At 48.5% G+C, this 17,322-nt stretch overlaps 1 protein-coding gene across 2 annotated transcripts in view; it reads right to left on the bottom strand.

Annotated features, from left to right (window-relative positions):
* LOC142575704 (cationic amino acid transporter 2-like) overlaps positions 1-17,322 on the bottom strand; it is an 84,294-nt gene that overhangs the window by 4,388 nt on the left and 62,584 nt on the right. For both annotated transcript variants that reach the window (XR_012826704.1, XM_075685270.1), the window contains exons 2-3: positions 8,500-8,708; positions 441-680 (exon numbers count right to left, since the gene is read on the bottom strand). Coding sequence is in view for 1 of the 2 variants with exons in the window: in XM_075685270.1 (XP_075541385.1) it covers positions 441-680; positions 8,500-8,708 (449 nt within the window). In the remaining variant the exon portion in view is untranslated. The remainder of the gene's footprint in view (positions 1-440; positions 681-8,499; positions 8,709-17,322) is intronic.

Consider the following 17,322-nt stretch of genomic DNA (forward strand, 5'->3'; position numbering starts at 1 on the left):
CCAGGGGACGTAACCACGGTGGAGGGGGGTGCTCCCCGCCCGAAGTTTATGTGTGCCGAATACCTGGCATAAGACGACACCCATGTTCACCTCCCACTACCTCCCCCCGAAAAAAAAGATAACCTTCCTGAATACGCCACTGTGTGAGGCGCCATCAGAAATCTTGTGACAGCATCTTGAGTGCGCATGGAGCGCAGTTAATATAAGCTTCGGAGAAAAGCTAAACAAGAGTTCGTAGGAGCATGGAAGCTCGACGTGGTCAACAGTGCCAGAACAGTGCCGAAGCTCCCCTTGCTTAGGCTCTATTCGGGAGGCTGCCCTTGTTCGGTCATTGTTGATCACCTGGACAGATGCACTCGCCTTCTCCCGAAGACGCATCTTCGCATCGCCTACAATGACAGGTTATGAAAACGCAAATGGTTAGGCTTTACTCAACTGACCCCCGTGGGCGCACTGTCGCTGAGCATGAGCATGGCGAAGCTCCAGGAGTTGCCCGGAGCGGCGGTGGCGCCCACGGATCCCATGGCAACGAAGAAGAGAGCCGACAGCAATGACAGTGCGATGAGCGCCATGCCAAGCCACGTTGGCTCACGTGAGGAGGACAGCAGTCGGGGTGCGGCGGCCACGGAGGCAGCAACCAAGCCTAGCGCCAGTGCTACCGGGTCGTAGGAGCCGAGGGCCTGACGGAAATAAATAAATAGAACACGCTTTAGAATTACGTTTTGATTCGGTCGAGCAGTGCTAATGAGAGAAGCTGAAAAAAACCTTCAATGCAAACACTGCATCAAGCAAGGCTGTCCTACATTACCCTCCTGGAACTAGCTGAAAGTATTGTTGTTGTTGTTGCCTCAAAACATGGCTCGTACCTACAGGGGGGATTGGTCACACTGGGTTGATTGAAAAATGCATCTAATAAAATATCAAAAGCGAGTAAAGGCATACATTCAAAACGAAGCACTAGGCATGCTAACAAAAATTTATAGAGGGCCTATATATAGAAATTTACGATACGTATATTGAAAATAAAGTAAAGCGTCCCACAGTCGGTACTCTGCAGCGAAGTCTTCCTGACGCTTCAATGAACTTGTGTACAGCAGGAATCATTGACCCTTGGCTTGTGCCTAATTGACAGGCGCCGAAGGACAAGATGTCTGGTGTAGTAAGCGCTAAGCTTAGCTTACTAGTTGGAAACAAGAGAAACATTCTGCGGAGGGCAGAGAAGCGGCGGCAAGAAAGAAATAAATGGTCCATAGTATCTGGTTCATTGCAAAAAGAGCAGATGATAGTTAAGGACAAACCAGATCTATGAAGGTAAAAATTTAGGCGGGGAATTCTACAACAGAAGCTTGTTAAGGTCACTTCGCATGGTCGTGAAAGGCATTTGCACGTGTTCCATAGAAAATTTAGGTATTGGAAATCATCTGCGGAAAGTAAGGATGACTCACTACAATTTCAAAATAAGATACGTTTGAATCTAGCTCCTGTTATAAAAGTGAAACCAGGAATAATATTTAAGACTGGACCATTTACTGGTAAGGATGCAAGCCAGTCAGCTGATTCATTTAAAAAGATTCCCCTGTGACCGGGTACCCAGACAAAGCGGATTTCAGACGAATTGTTCGGGGCGAGCGTCGAAAATATACTCGGAAGGTGTGACCGATTATTAGAAGTTAAATGAGTACAAACCGGAAGCGCATCAATAACAACTATCACCTTAGAACTCTCTGCACCCAATTTTCTCATAGCTAGAATAATTGCCAGAAATTCTGCAAGAAATATTGGGGTATAATCAGCGAGACGGAGAGCAAGAGACCAGTTAAGCTGACATGAAAAGATGCCAACTCCGGCCTTTTCTAAATGTTGCGCTGCATCCGTAGAAACAACCGAGTGAGACGGAGGAAATAACTTTACTGAGTCATGAGGAATCCCTCCCCACCCACTCTTGGTTTAGTGGTCAGCAGGGGTCGCGGGCCGCACCCACGTTGGGACGGGAAGCCCGCGAGCCTCCACGCTTCCGTGAGCCCTTTGGACGGCCCGGAGCTGGGTCTGGTGGTCGTCGCTTCGCAGGGCGTCCACCCAGTCTTCTTCTTTACTGAACACGGTGCCGCTTAACGCGGAGCATTGCCAGAGCATGTGCGCTAGCGAGCAGTACGATTCGCCACAATCCGGACATTGCGGCTCTACTTCTGGTGAGTAAAGGCTCAGTCTGCCTCTCGAGGCGAACGACCCTGTCTGAAGCATTCTGAATATAGATGACTGTGGTCTAGTGCGTTTAGCGTGGGGGAGCGGGAAGGTCCTCCTCGACAGATGATAGTGCGTTGTTATTTCGTTGAAGGTGAGCAGCGGCTCTTGGTGCTCCCCGCCCTCCCCGCCACTTCGCTCACCACGATCGCCGCAGTGCGTGAGTCCTCGCGCGCGTCCGTGCGCCAGCTCTTTGGCGTTGGGAAAGTCGGGGTGCACGTCGGCTCCCATGTGGGCTGGAAACCATTTGACGATGTGATGACCCGCGGCTCCCTCGCTGCCGAGGACGGCCGCCACTTCCCGCGATATCGAGCCCGAGGTGATTGCTCTTGCCGCCGATCGCGAATCTGTGTACACGTAAGGACGTTCGGGGTCCCTCATTGCCACCTGTTCGGCCACCTCTGACGTTACCCCCTTGACCGGTGCTGCGTTAATGATCGTACCGTCCCAGCGTATCGAGACGGCCGCGTACCGGTCGCTGCGCCAGTGCTGGGCCGCGTCTATGAATGCCGCCAGTCCCGGGCAGTTGGCGGTCGATTTCAGCAGTGCTCGGGCCCTCGCCTTTCGGCGCCCCTCGTTGAATTGCGGGTGGACGTTTCTCGGAAGCGGTTCTACCTTGAAAGTGCTCCTGACCGCGGCGCTGAGCGCGACCTTTTCGTGCGTTGCACTCTGCCTCTGCATTTATCCCTGCTTCTTCTAGGATGCGTCTGCCGGCCCTGGTGGTCGACAGCCGCACGGCCTGTGCCTTGGTCTGTGCTTCGATGATTTCTGCTAGAGGAATTGTGGACCCCTAACCGATCGAGCCGCTCCGTGCTTGTAGTGATCGGAAGACCTAGCACCCTTTTGATGCTCTTGCGCATCAGTGTCTCTATCTTGGCCGCGTCTCTTTTGGTCCATTTTAGCGCCGAGGCTACGTCATTTACGTGACTCATGAGGAAGGCGTGGTAAAGTCTGATGAGATTGCTCTCGCTGAGCCCTCCCCTGCGGTTCGTCACCCTGAGGATCAGCCGTAGCATGTTCTCCGTTTTCAACGTGAGTTTCATGACAGTTTGCCTGTTACTGCCTTTAGCCTCAATTATCAGCCCCAGGATTCTTATAGTGTCCACTCTGGGAATCGGCTGGCCGGCACTCGTGTGTAATTTGATCGGTATTTGATCGATCGGCGTCAAATTCCTCATGCCTTGTTTCGAGGGCCTGTACAGCAACAGTGAGTGAGACGGAAATTTACTAAAATGATCTTGAAGGAGACCAAGTATGCGCGCCGGAAGAAGTTTTGCTTGTTTTGGAAAAATGTCATCAAAAATCAGTTTCACCTTTAACGAATTAGTTTTTGGAGAAATCAGGCACTGTAGCCGAACATCAAGTTTTGATAACAGCGTCTGAACAAAAAACAACTTGTGGTTGTCGATTACACCGCCAATGTGTTCTGAAAAACGAATCGAGAGAATTGATGATGATGGATTGGAAACTGGAGAAGGGTGCATCGTATAGCTTCAGAAAGGTCAGGACAGTGAGTTGCTTAAATCTGGACTGAAGAGGAAGAATCCCTGCCTCCAGATAAAGCATGTCGTTAGCCACAAAACGTGACAGCCCAAGACATGGACGCAGCGCTTGCCTTTCTATTAGTATTAAAGGTCTTAGCTTGTATGCAGCACATCCTGAAAAAAGAAAACGACCGAATTCTAGAATGGGGTGGACGTAAAACTTATAAATCATCAACAACGTAGCTCTACGCATAGCCGTATTTTTATTACTGAAACGGCGCAACAATCCCATAGCACGTTCACATTTACTAGTATCTGTTTAGATTTCCTGCGGCCAGTTTAGCGTACCATCATATGTTATTCCTAAGTACTTGAAAGCTTCAACTTGCGGTGTCGGCTCATTTCGATAACGAAGAGAAATGAAAACGGGATTCGCCAATGGAAACACAAGTAATGAGCATTTCTTGACGTTAAGGGAAAAGGACAGTCTGTTCAACCAAAACTCGAGTACAGACAAATAAGATTGCAAAACTTGGCGTAACATATTGATATCCTGTGATGAGGAGAAAAATGCAATATCATCAGCACAGAGATAAAGTTGCACATCCTGATGAACTGGGATAGCCGATAACAAAATATTAAATAAGAGCGGAGAAAGAACAGATCCATGTGGTATACACCTCTCGTCTGTTTATATGTACCCGATGTAACCCCATCTTTGAAGCAAAAGAATTGTCTGTCGCTAAGGAACTCTTCTATCCAGGCCACTAGGTAGTCTGGAACAGCACAGCACGCTAATATATAAATTAAAATTCTATGCTCGACACTGTCATATGCTTTCGCAATGTCTAAAGTTACGAAAGCTGAAACTTGTCTTGACAGTCCTGCGAGTCGAATGCGGCTTTCGTTTATCTCTATGCTGATGATATTGCATTTTTCTCCTCGTCACGGGATATCAACGTGAGCTGACCATATGGAGCATTGAGGCCTAAATCCCATTTGTCTCACGCACAGAATACCATGGGAACAAGTAAATTCATTGAGCCGGACATAAATTATATTTTTTCTGTTATTTTGACTGGACTCGAAGTAAGGGAAATTGGCCGAATGTTGTCCAAGACATATCCGAGGTTTTGACTTTTAAGTAAAAGCACAATTTTTGCAATTTTTCAGGAGTCCGGGATCCATGTATCTTGAAGTGAACAGTTAACTATATTCAAAAGCTCATTAGAGAAAGAGTTAAATAACAGTTTAATCACAGCTGTTGTGATACGGTCTGGTCCGGGAGCCGATTGATGTGGAGTTAAAATGACGTCGGATAATTCTGTCATGGTTACTTCTACAAATTCACATGTCGAAATGTTAAGCCTCCTAGGTCTAGGGCATTGCGAAGAAATGCGTGCTTCAAGCCCTTTAGCGATATCATCTAGTGTATCCGCCGCTTCTTTGGGTGACAGAACAGCGGAATGTGACCATACGAACTGCTGGAGAGATTTTCTGCTGTGTAAGAACTTAAAGAGTGCCGATCATCTTTCTGGCCTTCACAAAAATGAATGCCGTTCGTTTTTTTTGTTAATCTTTTGCTACTGCCACAGTTCTTTGAAACAGAGCTGCGTAAGATTTATAGTCAATTCAATTTTTTTGTGAATTATTATGTTGGAGACTTTTCCATGCTGCTTTTCTTCGCCTGTAAGCCCCTGTACATGCTTCATGCCACCAAAATGAGTTTGACGGCGAGCTGCCAGACATAAACGTAAATTCAACGGGCTGAATCGCAGAATTCAAAAGTAGTACCACTGAGTCAGGCCTCCGCGGATCATCATGAGTAGTCAAAGATGATACCCGTGAACTTATCGCTGACTTATAAATTTGATAATTAATGAGCCGTCTTTGCCGTACAATTGGAGCCTGACGTGAAAGCATAATTTCAAACGTAATGGGTAAATGATCGCTACTTGTTACATTGTCAAAGGTATCCCACGATGAAATAGACATCCGAGCAGACGAGAATGTCGGGCCTAATTCAGATGAGAATCGCCCACGTAGAAAAGTAATTCGACCTGAATTGTGACATTGAAAATTGTTGTAATTCACCCAATTCCACAACCTTTTTCCACAAACATCCGTTTTCAAACCCCAAGAAGTGTGGTGAGAATTAAAATCTCCTGCCAGAAGCATTACAGTTGAACGAGTTCGGTACAGCGAGTCCAGGTGATGAGTGCAGTTGACTTCGTTCAGGAAGTACGTAATAACCACTGTAAACGCAGTGCAACCAGGCAGTAAAAAATCTCATCCTAATAGTTCGCAGTCTGGACACACATGTTCAAAAGAAACAGTTACCTTATGATACATTTTTGATGAAACTAAAGCTAACAGCCCTCTGCCTCTACCAGGGCGATCAAGAGGAAATGTTCAAAAATTATTAATAGTAAATCGATGATGTGACGAAAGCCACGATTCTCGAAGTAAATAACATCTGGAATTAGCTTATGAACTAGATGAAGTAGGTCAACGTAACCGGAGGAGATGGAGCGGAAATTACATTGAAGCACTTTTACTGATCCAATGATGATGATCCTAGTAAGGATGATTCCACGGCAGCACGCAACGCATCCTGCTCGTGGTGTTCATTGTTTTTTTCCTTTCTTCGCTTTATATTTAGAAGAATCAGTCGGAGACAGTGGGGAACTCTTGCATCTATTGTTAATGGTTCCTAGCGTCATGTGTCCAAATGAGTGGCAGGGTCCCGCAGTCGCGGATGGCGGAGTACACAGGGAAGTACCGTACCCGATTCCTGTCGAACTGTCAAAGTTGGTTTCTTTTGAATGATGAGCAGAAATACCAGTTAAAGTTGGGGCAGCAGCAGAAGAGTGAGATTGTAGCAGGTGTTTGAATTTCCCAGTTAGTATCTCGGTAATACCTTCGGCAAACGTATTGAAGAGATGCTCCATAACTATTGGCATTGCTTTGTCAACAGCTGCGGCTACAGCGGCCGAAACTGTGGCTTCTAGAGCCGTGGACTGACGGGATGCAGCGGCTGCGTAACCGATCCCCCCCCCCCCCCCCCCTCATCACGTTCTTTACTTTCTGATATTGCTTCCGCACGGGAACAATGGCGTTTCTCGGCAATCTGAAGCACCTGAATCTCGCGGCCTCGCGCAGGACAGTTATTATCCGTAGCCCTATGTGTTCCTTCACACAAGCTACACCTTCGTGCATCTACGTCGCAGGCTGCATGATGCGGAGTAAGAGCTGCCACAGTTGCAGCATCTCACTGAAGATCTGCAGGCATTCGCACTGTGCCTATATCTCCAGCAGTTTCGGCACTGCAGTGGTATAGGTGTCAACGCCTCCATGCGGAATAAATACGGCCATGCCTTCACCTGAGACGCGCGCGTTAAACGGGCGAACGATACAATAACACTCTCAGTTGGAACACGGTTATCACCCACTGACCTATTGCATCTGTAGACAGAAACAACACCCGCCGAAGAGAGCATCTTCAAGAAAGCCTCAGGAGTGATATTGGTGACTATCGCACGAACAATGCCCGTAACGCATGCGAAGTGAGGTGGCACGAAAGCACGGACAGCGATGTTGGCGAATCTCGTGCAGTTAAGCAAATCATTGAGGCACTGAACATTAGACGACTTACACAGAATGCCAGTCTTATCAAAACGCCTCACCTCCGGGATGTCAGCGAAATGTTACGTCATAGCACGCAAATCCTCCTGGAAACTTTCCGATTCAGTCAACCGAATGGATCGACCATCTGTGGGAACGAGCGCCACTGGCAAGGTGTTCACTCCATTCCGAAGGAAGCACCCCAAAGGCATCGACTCTGTGGGACGACTAGCCGACCACATAAACAGGCTCGACCAGACCATGTTACAGTCTATGCCACAGGAAAATGTTTCTGCGTCCGTACGTGAGACGAGTTATATGCAATTGTACGCGTTCCCCTCGAGTTGATATATACATATATATATATATATATATATATATATAGGGCCTCACGCGTCAAAAATCACTGTCTGATTATGAGGCACGTCGTAGTGGGCGACTCCGGATTAATTTTGACCACCTGGGCTTTTTTAACAAGCACCTCAATCTAAGTACACGAGGGCTTTTGCATTCCACCTCCTTCGAAATGCGGTCGCCGCTGGGATTCGAACTCGCGACCTCGTGATCAGCAGCAGAAGGCCATAACCACTGAACCTCCAAGGTGGGCCTTTGAGTTACTCACAATGGGCTTCATTTCCGGCATCGTGACCCTGCACGATGAGGTAGAAGGGCAAACTTTCTGCTCGAAATTCTGTTCAGGACACCTATGCGCTCAGTATACATTATCCGCGGCACTGGCATTTCGTAAGACGTGTACACGTCTTACGAAATGGTGACTGCCATTCTTACATTCAACGTTGAATGTAAGAATGGCAGTCACCGTATACAAATTCAGCAGACAGTTTCAGCATTGCGACCGCTTTTGACTGTTAACAATTTGGCCGTTAACAATAGTCGTTTGACCGTTTGACAAGCTCACCGCACAACTACATCAGCTTCGCACGCATAAGCACACATACTTGGCGTGCTTGCACCTCCAGCGACTTACAAGCAACGCGGGTAAACGCAGGCAAATGGCCACATCGCTACCGGTATACACAGGGCGGTGTTGTTAGGCTACAGAGCGTCCTGTAAGAAAAGGTATCGCGACTTCGCGAACTTAAGTTTTCCAATGACATGCAGGGCGTGTTTGTCGACGGAAGAGCCTCACCTGCCAGGCCCTGGCGAGGGCGCCACCGCTGAGTGCGTCGATGGCGCTGCTCTGTAGACGGGCCACGCAAGCGATGGCGGCCCCCTGGTGCAGGAGCGACAACCAGCCGGCCGCAAAGGCCGCCGCTTCTCCCGCCCACCGGTAGAGACAGGCGTACAACGAGTCCGGGCAGGGACGCTGCCACGTGACCAGCTCGATCAGGCACAGACCTGGTCGTGGGGAAGGAAAAAAAAAGGAGAGCAGTGAGTAGTCAGGCCTCTAAATAACGAAATCGGAACGGACACACACAGACCTGGCCGCGGGAAAGTGGAGGCGGGAAGGAGAGCAGTGAGTTGTCAGAGGCCTCTAAATACCGAGATCAAAATGGAAAGCGAAAAGTCTTCGATGTATGACACCCCCGGAATTAGATGTGTGCCAGTCAGGCGTCGGGCTGCACCATAAACGGCGAGGGTAGAGAAACAACGCTATATAGGATTTACTATCCATTATTTTGTACGTTTCCCTTATCAGCCTGCGTTACCACCGGTCGGTCGCGGGTGCTAAAAGCCAGGAGAGGAAAGAAATCGAGAGAAAGGAACCGCTACGTTATGGTCGCCCAAAGAAAGCAGAAATCCGCAGCGACGAGGAACTGTGAAAGTTTTAATGACGTTTCGCGAGCCAAAGTGCCGATGACACATTTTAAACGGGAGCCGAAACAAAACTTTTGCAGTGCTCGGTTGGTGCACATTTCTGCTTTCTTCTGCTTACGTGCTCCCTTTCCCCCCTGACAGACGTATTGCCGCCAAACCTCGCGTTTTATTTAATCGGCTGGTAGATCACATATCTAGAGTCCGAAATATATGTCTCGAAAAACAGTAGTGAACTGGGCGAGTTGATATCGGCTCGTTTTCGAAAAGGCTCGCAGATTGAGGGTCGACGCTATTGCCGTTATCTAGTAAAAATATGGCTCATATGCCACTATGAGGGATTTGCCAAGAAATGGATGGATTATTCCAATTTATATGGGGAAACATTTTTTGTTACTGATGTATAGAGTAAACGATTCCGTAAGGCGAAATTGCATGTAAAAATTTGAAGAGTACAAAAGGAAAGGGGGGGGGGGGAATGATTCACACTTAACAAGTAAATCGGCTGAACTCAACAACGGATCGTTCAGCGACGGAGTAAGCATCCCTGTAACTGAATCCCAGAGTCGAGGCTCCCTACGATAGAACAACAGCACCTGTAAAGTCCAGACCAAGCCTATCAAGGGGCAAGGCGAAGGGCATGTGCGCCGGTGTGCTGTCTTCCTTCTTCACATTGCACTTCGATCCGCGCGCGTTTTCAAAAATTATTTACCTCTCTTATGGTGGCCCGAGGCTACGGGAAACGGGTGGGGACGTCCCGATAATATTCCCGGACCGCCTTTAGATCTGTGGCCTCATAGCTTTCGACAGTGTCTGCTCGGCACTGTAGTTAGCCTCTTTCTTTTTTTTTAAGTAGAGAAGTATTGGAAAGTGAGTAAAAGCCCCAACCTGACTTTTCCGAAATTTTCCTGCATGAACACATTCCCAATGCGCCAAAACCTCGTGAACAAAAATTATATATATAAAAAAAATCAATGACGCCGTTGTGACATCGTCAGCGTGACGGTTTTGGGGGCGAAATTCAAGAATAAAACGTTTGGCCTCCGTTTTCGCCGCTAACGGTCAACTTTGTCTCGCCAAAGAATGGGAAGTGTTTTCATAGAATATCCTATCTGTCTGTGCTATTTCATACTAGTTCAGTTCGGCGGAAGCCACAAGGTGGAGGAAAGCTCGTGAAAGAGAGAAATTGAGAAACTTGTTGAGAAAACTCTATCGGTTTCCTTTGTAGCTTCGTGCTACACTCGGGTGGATGACTCGGGTGGATGGGGGAGGGGGGGGAGCAACAACGCTACAGAAGGAAAACGGGAGTCCCGAAGAATATCAGTGGTGACAATAAAAAAGCATTTCAAGTGCACCAATTGAGCCTTGGAATACGGGGTAGACTTTATATGTACGAGGGCGAATCAGAAAGTCTTTGCCTCTGTTTTTTAATTGCCAAACTACGGCTGTGAATGCAAAGCCAACATATCCATTCCCAGCGGTGGCCCTTTCTTTTACCGGCCCGACCTTATCTTCCGATAGCTCCGCGGCACGGCGCTGCACTCAAGTCGTTGAAGATGCCGGTTGTGCTTCGCACGTCCACGGCGTACCAGCAACGAAGTGCGATTCGTTTTCTATGGAGCAACGGAACGAACGCCCACCGAAATCCACAGGGAAATGCAGCCCACGTATGACGAAATGTGTCTCGCTTTGAGAAGTGTGCGGCGGTGGTGTTGCGAGTTCGCGAAAAGGCCGTGAAGACTTGCATGACAATGAGCGTTCGGGGAGGCCGCGTGCCTCGCTGACTGACGGCAGGAAGCACGTCAAATTTAGTGCTGCGACGGGACAAGTGTCTGAACCAGTGTGGGGACTATGTGGAAATATGGTGTAAAAGGATCGACGAAGAATAGTGTGCATATTTGTAATTACCTGTACGTACCTTACCTTCGCTAATAAAAACATAGGGGCAAAATACTTTCTAATTCGCCCTCGCATTCTCGTTCAGCTGTCTTAACAGCTCTTAGTACTCGTTGATGTTGCTACATACACTCTCCGCATATACACTGCAAAAGACTCAAGAGGCAGAATATCCGGCTTGGTCCTCAGAGGAACGCCCGTTCAAATCCGCAGAAAACGAACTCAATTAGTACTGCACAAAGCACGTGGCATCCTCTGGAACCCAGCTTGCGCATTACGCTGCAGTGCGACGCTGCAATGTAGTACAGCGCATCGTTCCCGTGGGCAGGCTGATATAAATGCGCAGATAGGATTTGTCAACTTTCGGTACGGAAGATGTTGCCGGTGTCGCTGTTGTCGTCCGTGTCGTCGTGCTGTCGTCGTCATACCGCACTCGTCGTGGTCGTCGGCGTCGTGCTGTTGTCTGCTTTGCGCAATATATATGTGCGACTTTATAGGGTGCAGAGTGCGTCTGTCTTTTTGTTAGGGTTGAGTTTTCTTTGTAACTCATCCCGTCTTGGACCCAAACTTGGACCCCAACTCGTATTAGCTTACACGTCAAACATGATGTGACAGTTGTGACATGATGTGACATGATGTGACAAACAGTGACATAGATTGTGGGTGCTGAAAGAAGAGTGAAAGAAAGAAAGAAAGGAAGGAAGAAAGAAAGAAAGGAAAAGAAAGAAACGTCGGGATATGTCCAGCCATTGACTGCCGCGTCGCGTAAAAACTAACGTGCTCTCGAAACAGTCAACGGCACCGAGCATTTCGCGCTTGCGCACCAAGTGGCCACACACTGCAACCTTATTCGCGTTCCGATCCGCGCGCCACGATTGGTTGGCCGCATACAGCTGTGTCCGCTACCGACGACGACAGACGCGCCGAATTCGCTCGGAAGTGGGTCGTTCCGAGGTATTGAACTGACGCGACCAGACGGCGCGTTCTTGAACTCTGGCACAGATTGTCGTGCCGAGTTTAGCTATAGCGCATCGAGAGCCGGCGCGCTATTCGGACCAAGGACGCGCGTACTTAACAGCACCTGCAGGCGCTCTGCGGGGCATAATGTTATGGCAGCTATTGCGAGAGGATAGAAACAAAAAAAAACACACACACACACACACACAGTCGGAAGAGCAGCAGCTGTTAGACACAAAGAGGTCACTCTGCATATAAGAGCTGTTTTAAAGGCATTGCGAAGCAGACGTGCAAATAAAACGCAGTCGTCTCGCTATGTGTTTTTTAGACTTTCTTTCTTCGAAAGATCTATGCACGCGGTCGCTCGGCTCGTTTTCAGTTATAAAATAGGGCGAAACGTTCACTTCAAGATGGCTGGCCGAGTGATTCAGTTGTATCAGTAGTTTGTGATTGCGACGGTCTATGATAATTAATGGCATTCTCTTTAAATACGAGTATACCGACAAATAGTTCACTGAGCCTCCGTCACATAGTCGGGTTTTAGTTATTGATATTTATCCTTCTGAAAAATTACACGTGCCTGTGACTATCCCTTCATTATCTCTTCTTGATTTTTTTTTCTTTCCACAATGACTCAAATCGTTGCCTTGCCGATATCCATCACAGGCCAATTAGCGCTTCCGTCGACGCGAAACCCAGCGCTTCCGATCGGCGGACGCTCCCTCCAGTAACTGGCAGGATGGATATGTCAGCGTGCTATTATACAACAGGCTCAGTGGCGTCCCGCTTTCCTCTGCGGCCGACGTAGGCCTAACCTTAGCCGTTGCGAACGTTTGCTTCCCGTGCGTTCTTGTTCTCGGGAAGCCGGATTGGAACTCGAAAAGCGATTGTTAATTCCTCCCCCCCCCCCTCCGCCTTTGTGTTCACGAAGTGCAGCTTTGTGCTGCTATCGGGTGGATGACAGTTTTAATGCAATAGCTTTCTTTGGCTCTTCTGGCGCACTTTGCGCAATGCCAGTTTCTAGCCGTTTGCTGCCAACTATACTGGGTGTCAATATATATATATATATATATATATATATATATATATATATATATATATATATATATATGAGAGAGAGAGAGAGAGCCCTTTAATGAAAGGCAGAGATGTTAGCCGGTGTATATAGAGGCTGCTACAATAGCCGCCCAAATAAAGTACCAGAGAAGTCGCTCTGTGTATGCTGACTCAAGTATGCCCACCTCTGTTCTGCGTAACGAAAGAAAGAAGAAAAAAGAAAGGAATATTCTTCCCGCATAAAAGCTGGAAATGTAATGTCGGCTCACGGGTAACTCCGAATGCAAAGATCTGTTAATTTACTTTATTATTCGACGATTTAGCCATTCGGTATGTGCCAGGGGGTGGTGTGTGCTCGTTCTTGGCCAGTCCTCAAGAATGAGCATTGCCCCACATAAAACTCAAACCAAGCCAAGCCAGTAAACCAGTCATTGCATAGCATCAAATAGGCATCGCCAATAAATAAAGCTTGGATTCACGTAGACTCCAACTGGTGCGTCGAATCGGCATACGATATAGACAGCTCCGGATCGAAGAGGTATCGGAGCGAGAAAAAGAAAAAAACGCGAATTTTCGTTGACGAATATCTCAACAACAGATAACGTTTTTAAAACCGCGTAAATTGCTGCTGCCTCCTGTAGCGTACCCCTAATTAAAATGCTAATTAATAAATCCTAATCCGTCAGCGAACGGACTGCGACCGCTTTTCGACCATCCAGTGCCCGCCGTGCTGAAAGAACCAACAGTGAAAAAAGCACCATCGGATCTCTTAAATCCTAGTTTCAAAAAATCTGTTTCCATTAATATGGATCACACGGTATACAGTTAAAAATAATTGTTCGCTTAACCTAAATAAATATTCACGAAAAGAAAAGGTTACCTTGTTTTTACAAAAAAAATCTCCATTTTGTGTGTGTGTGTGTGTGTGTGTGTGTGTGTGTGTGTGTGTGTGTGTGTGTGTGTTTGTGTGTGTGTGTGTGTGTGTGTGTGTGTGTGTGTGTGTGTGTGTGTGTGTGTGTGTGTGTGTGTGTGTGTGTGTGTGTGTGTGTGTGTGTGTCCTGTGACCGGACGTTATTTGCGTGTGTTACCTTAGCCACGAAATGCTTTTGCGTCGAAGTTTCGAAGCTTGCAGTCAGTGAAGGCCGGTTGGTTAGGGTTTCATATTACGGTGCGTACGCAGCGAATGCCAAGTAAGTATGTACTACGACGTGCAGGAAAAGTCGCGCCCGTGTGTGCAAAGATGAAGGCCACATATATACGGCGACGCACAAGTCACCCTCGACGCCAGGTCTATACAGCAGTATACTCACGACGCCTGAACGACGCATAGACAACACGCAATGAAGCCGTGCTGCCAAATCCGCCCAGCCGACTGCAAGCAACCCGTTGAACCCGGGATTACAAGCACCCAGCTGGGCCAGTTTTCGTACAACTCATTTCGTAGTTGAATTTGTGCGCAAAAAAAAAAACGAAAAAAAATGCCACACTGAAGCGTAAACATAAACAATAAACTATAGCGATACGCTCATGGAGAAATCGATAGGCGGGATTGTTAATTGTTGAAGATACTTGAATATATAACTGATGTGGCAAATAATTGCTGCGGAACCCCGCTAGGTGAAGGAAGGTACATGAAAAGAAAAAGAGGTGTCATCCACCGGGCGCAGGCCACCACCCTGCGTCTGCTACAAACAAACACGTACCCTTCACCCGCCCGCCTCCCACCTTATATTCCCAGACGTTTACACTACACCAACTGCCGGTGCTGTGGCACTCACCCGGCTACGCTTCCGCATATGCTGTGGGAGTGCCCAGCACAGTACACACGCATTAACACTACGATCCTCTCGTGAAGGTGCCTGGGGCTCTACGGAGCTCCGCCCTCGACGACCAAACCTGGGCGACCCAGCACGCCCGTGAGGCGGCGGCGAGGCAAGCCCTCGACGTCCCTCCATGGGAGGCTTAGGCCCGGCCATCGTAAACTGCTGGTTGTACAATAACAGTTTATCCCCCGCCCCCCACCCGAATGTAGCACTAAGCACAAAGGAAGCCCGCACGGGCCTCTCAGAAAGAAAGTTTCGTATTAGAGGGAATATTCATCCTGATCCGAGATCCCAAACCAGAACTGCCAAGCTTTCCTTCTGAGAAGCCCGTATACGGGTTTCCTTTGTGGCTTAATGCTACATCCGGTTGGATGACAGTTTTCCCCTTTCAATAATTTGAAGTATGTGCGATCAGCTATACCCCACCGTGAAATTTTTTTAATTTTTTCTTTCGGAGCAGCATTAGGGTGTACGTGGCGCGGCCTCCTATTCACCCGTGACTCTATGCGCCGCGGTGACGTGGCATTTGTGGCGTTCATGCTGCTTAGCACGAGCTCTCGGTTTCGTTTCCTAGTCGCGGCGGCCGCATTCCGTCAGGAACGAAATGAAAGAACGCGCCGTGCACTTGATTTCGGCGAACACGTTAAGAAACCCTTGGGGGGTCGAGATTATTGCAGACTATGACCTTCGTCATAGCCGCAATGTTGCTTTGAGACATTAGGCCCCCGTAATATGATTAGATTTTTTTCCACCTCTCCAGCCACAGACTCAAACCTTCTCCCCTTTCCCGCGTCATCAATCATCAATGATATTTTATTATTTGACGTTAACACAATCGCAAAGTAAATGTAATACAGAAGGAGGTACCAAGGTAGGGCCAAGAAAGCCACATTCCTTGCGCCATTAAAACGTTTAATGCGCCAAGTCTCGGCGATCGCAGCCAGCAGGAGTTGCGCGCGAGCGGCGGTGACGTCACGGGACCGCAGCCGAACCCGACGTCTCGCTAGAAGGACTGCCAGTCGTAGAGCTGGGTGGCCGAGCGCATCTGGTAGAGCAGCATCTTCAGCTGCTCCATGGTGTCGTTGTAGAACTCGGAGAGGCTGGGCCGGCGCCGGATCAGCTCCATGATCCAGCTCATGTTCTCGTCCATGTTCTTCAGGATGTGGTTGGGCCAGTAGCGCAGGTCCTCCTTGGAGATGCGCTCCGCGCTGTAGTTGACCACCGTCGAGAAGTAGCAGTCCAGCTCGAGTTTCAGCATCACGTACCTGTGGCGTGTGCGTCGCGTGCCTGTTTACACGCAGATCGCCGTCTGCATGCGTCTCTAAATAGTGCGCTTTTTCTAGCCAATTTACTGTCGTTCCGATTGCATCTTTAACAAAGCGCAGTTTTATACATTGAAGCACAATAGTAACTGGACCGCCACTGTTCTTCTTCGCAGAGTTTGGGAACTGCGATGACCTAGAAACTTGCTTCATCCTGAGGCTGCGTTTCGAGTGAATCCGCCTTGCGAAACTCCCCGGCTACAACTTGTATACTGCAAATACTTGCCGCAATGTAATCACTCAAAAAAATTCGTTTAATGGATTATTTTTAAGCGATCGATTATGCATTTCGGTTTCTTGTGCATGTCCGCCTCCTCGAGTATAGAGCAGCTAAAGGTCTAGAATTTGCGCAATCTGCCACAGGCGATTAAAAATGAAAGGCTGTTTACCGTCTTCACAGGAGCAGCTGATATATTGGCGCTGCGAATAAAAATAACCTTGTACGCAACACATACTAAAAGCACACGTTACTGCAAACACTACATGCTAGTCAATGACAGCAATGCACGCTAATAGAAGAAGACACAAAAATAATCGCTGCTATTTACAACTGCGTGACTGTGCACGATGTCGTCGCACGGTCGTTGTAGTTATATTGCAACACCGCGAAGGCATGCACGTAGTGTGGCGAGGCCTCCCCCCCCCCCCCCCCCCCCCCGATCGTACCTCTTGAAGGACGCCTCGAGCAGCTGCGCCACCTCGGGCAGGTCCCGGGGCACGCGTTCGCGCATGTGCGCGATCATGGACTGGCCCTCGGTGTAGTAGCTGTACATGAAGTCCCGGAACTCTTCGAGCGAGCCGAAAGGCGAGTCCATGTTGTCGTGGGGCGCGCTGAACGCGATGGACGGCTTGCTCTTGGACGTCTCCCGCTTGTTCACGTCGTTCAGCAGGCTGTCGTACATGTCACGCGGGGTGCCCTATAGTCGGTTCAGGGATAGTGAGCGGGTGATGTGACTGAGTGTAGGACTTTATCGAAAAACAGGGTATTAAGGTGGGTGGGCCTTGTGGCTAGGCGGGCACGAACCCCCGGGAGAAAGCTTTCAGGTGACGACGGATCGTGAATGGCGCGCGGAAACGGCGCACAAACCATTCGGCATACTCAGTCGGAATGTCAGAGTAGATATAATCTGTCCAGCGATAAGT

Source organism: Dermacentor variabilis, chromosome 3 (genome assembly GCF_050947875.1).
Source record: "Dermacentor variabilis isolate Ectoservices chromosome 3, ASM5094787v1, whole genome shotgun sequence".
Lineage (NCBI taxonomy): Eukaryota > Metazoa > Arthropoda > Arachnida > Ixodida > Ixodidae > Dermacentor > Dermacentor variabilis.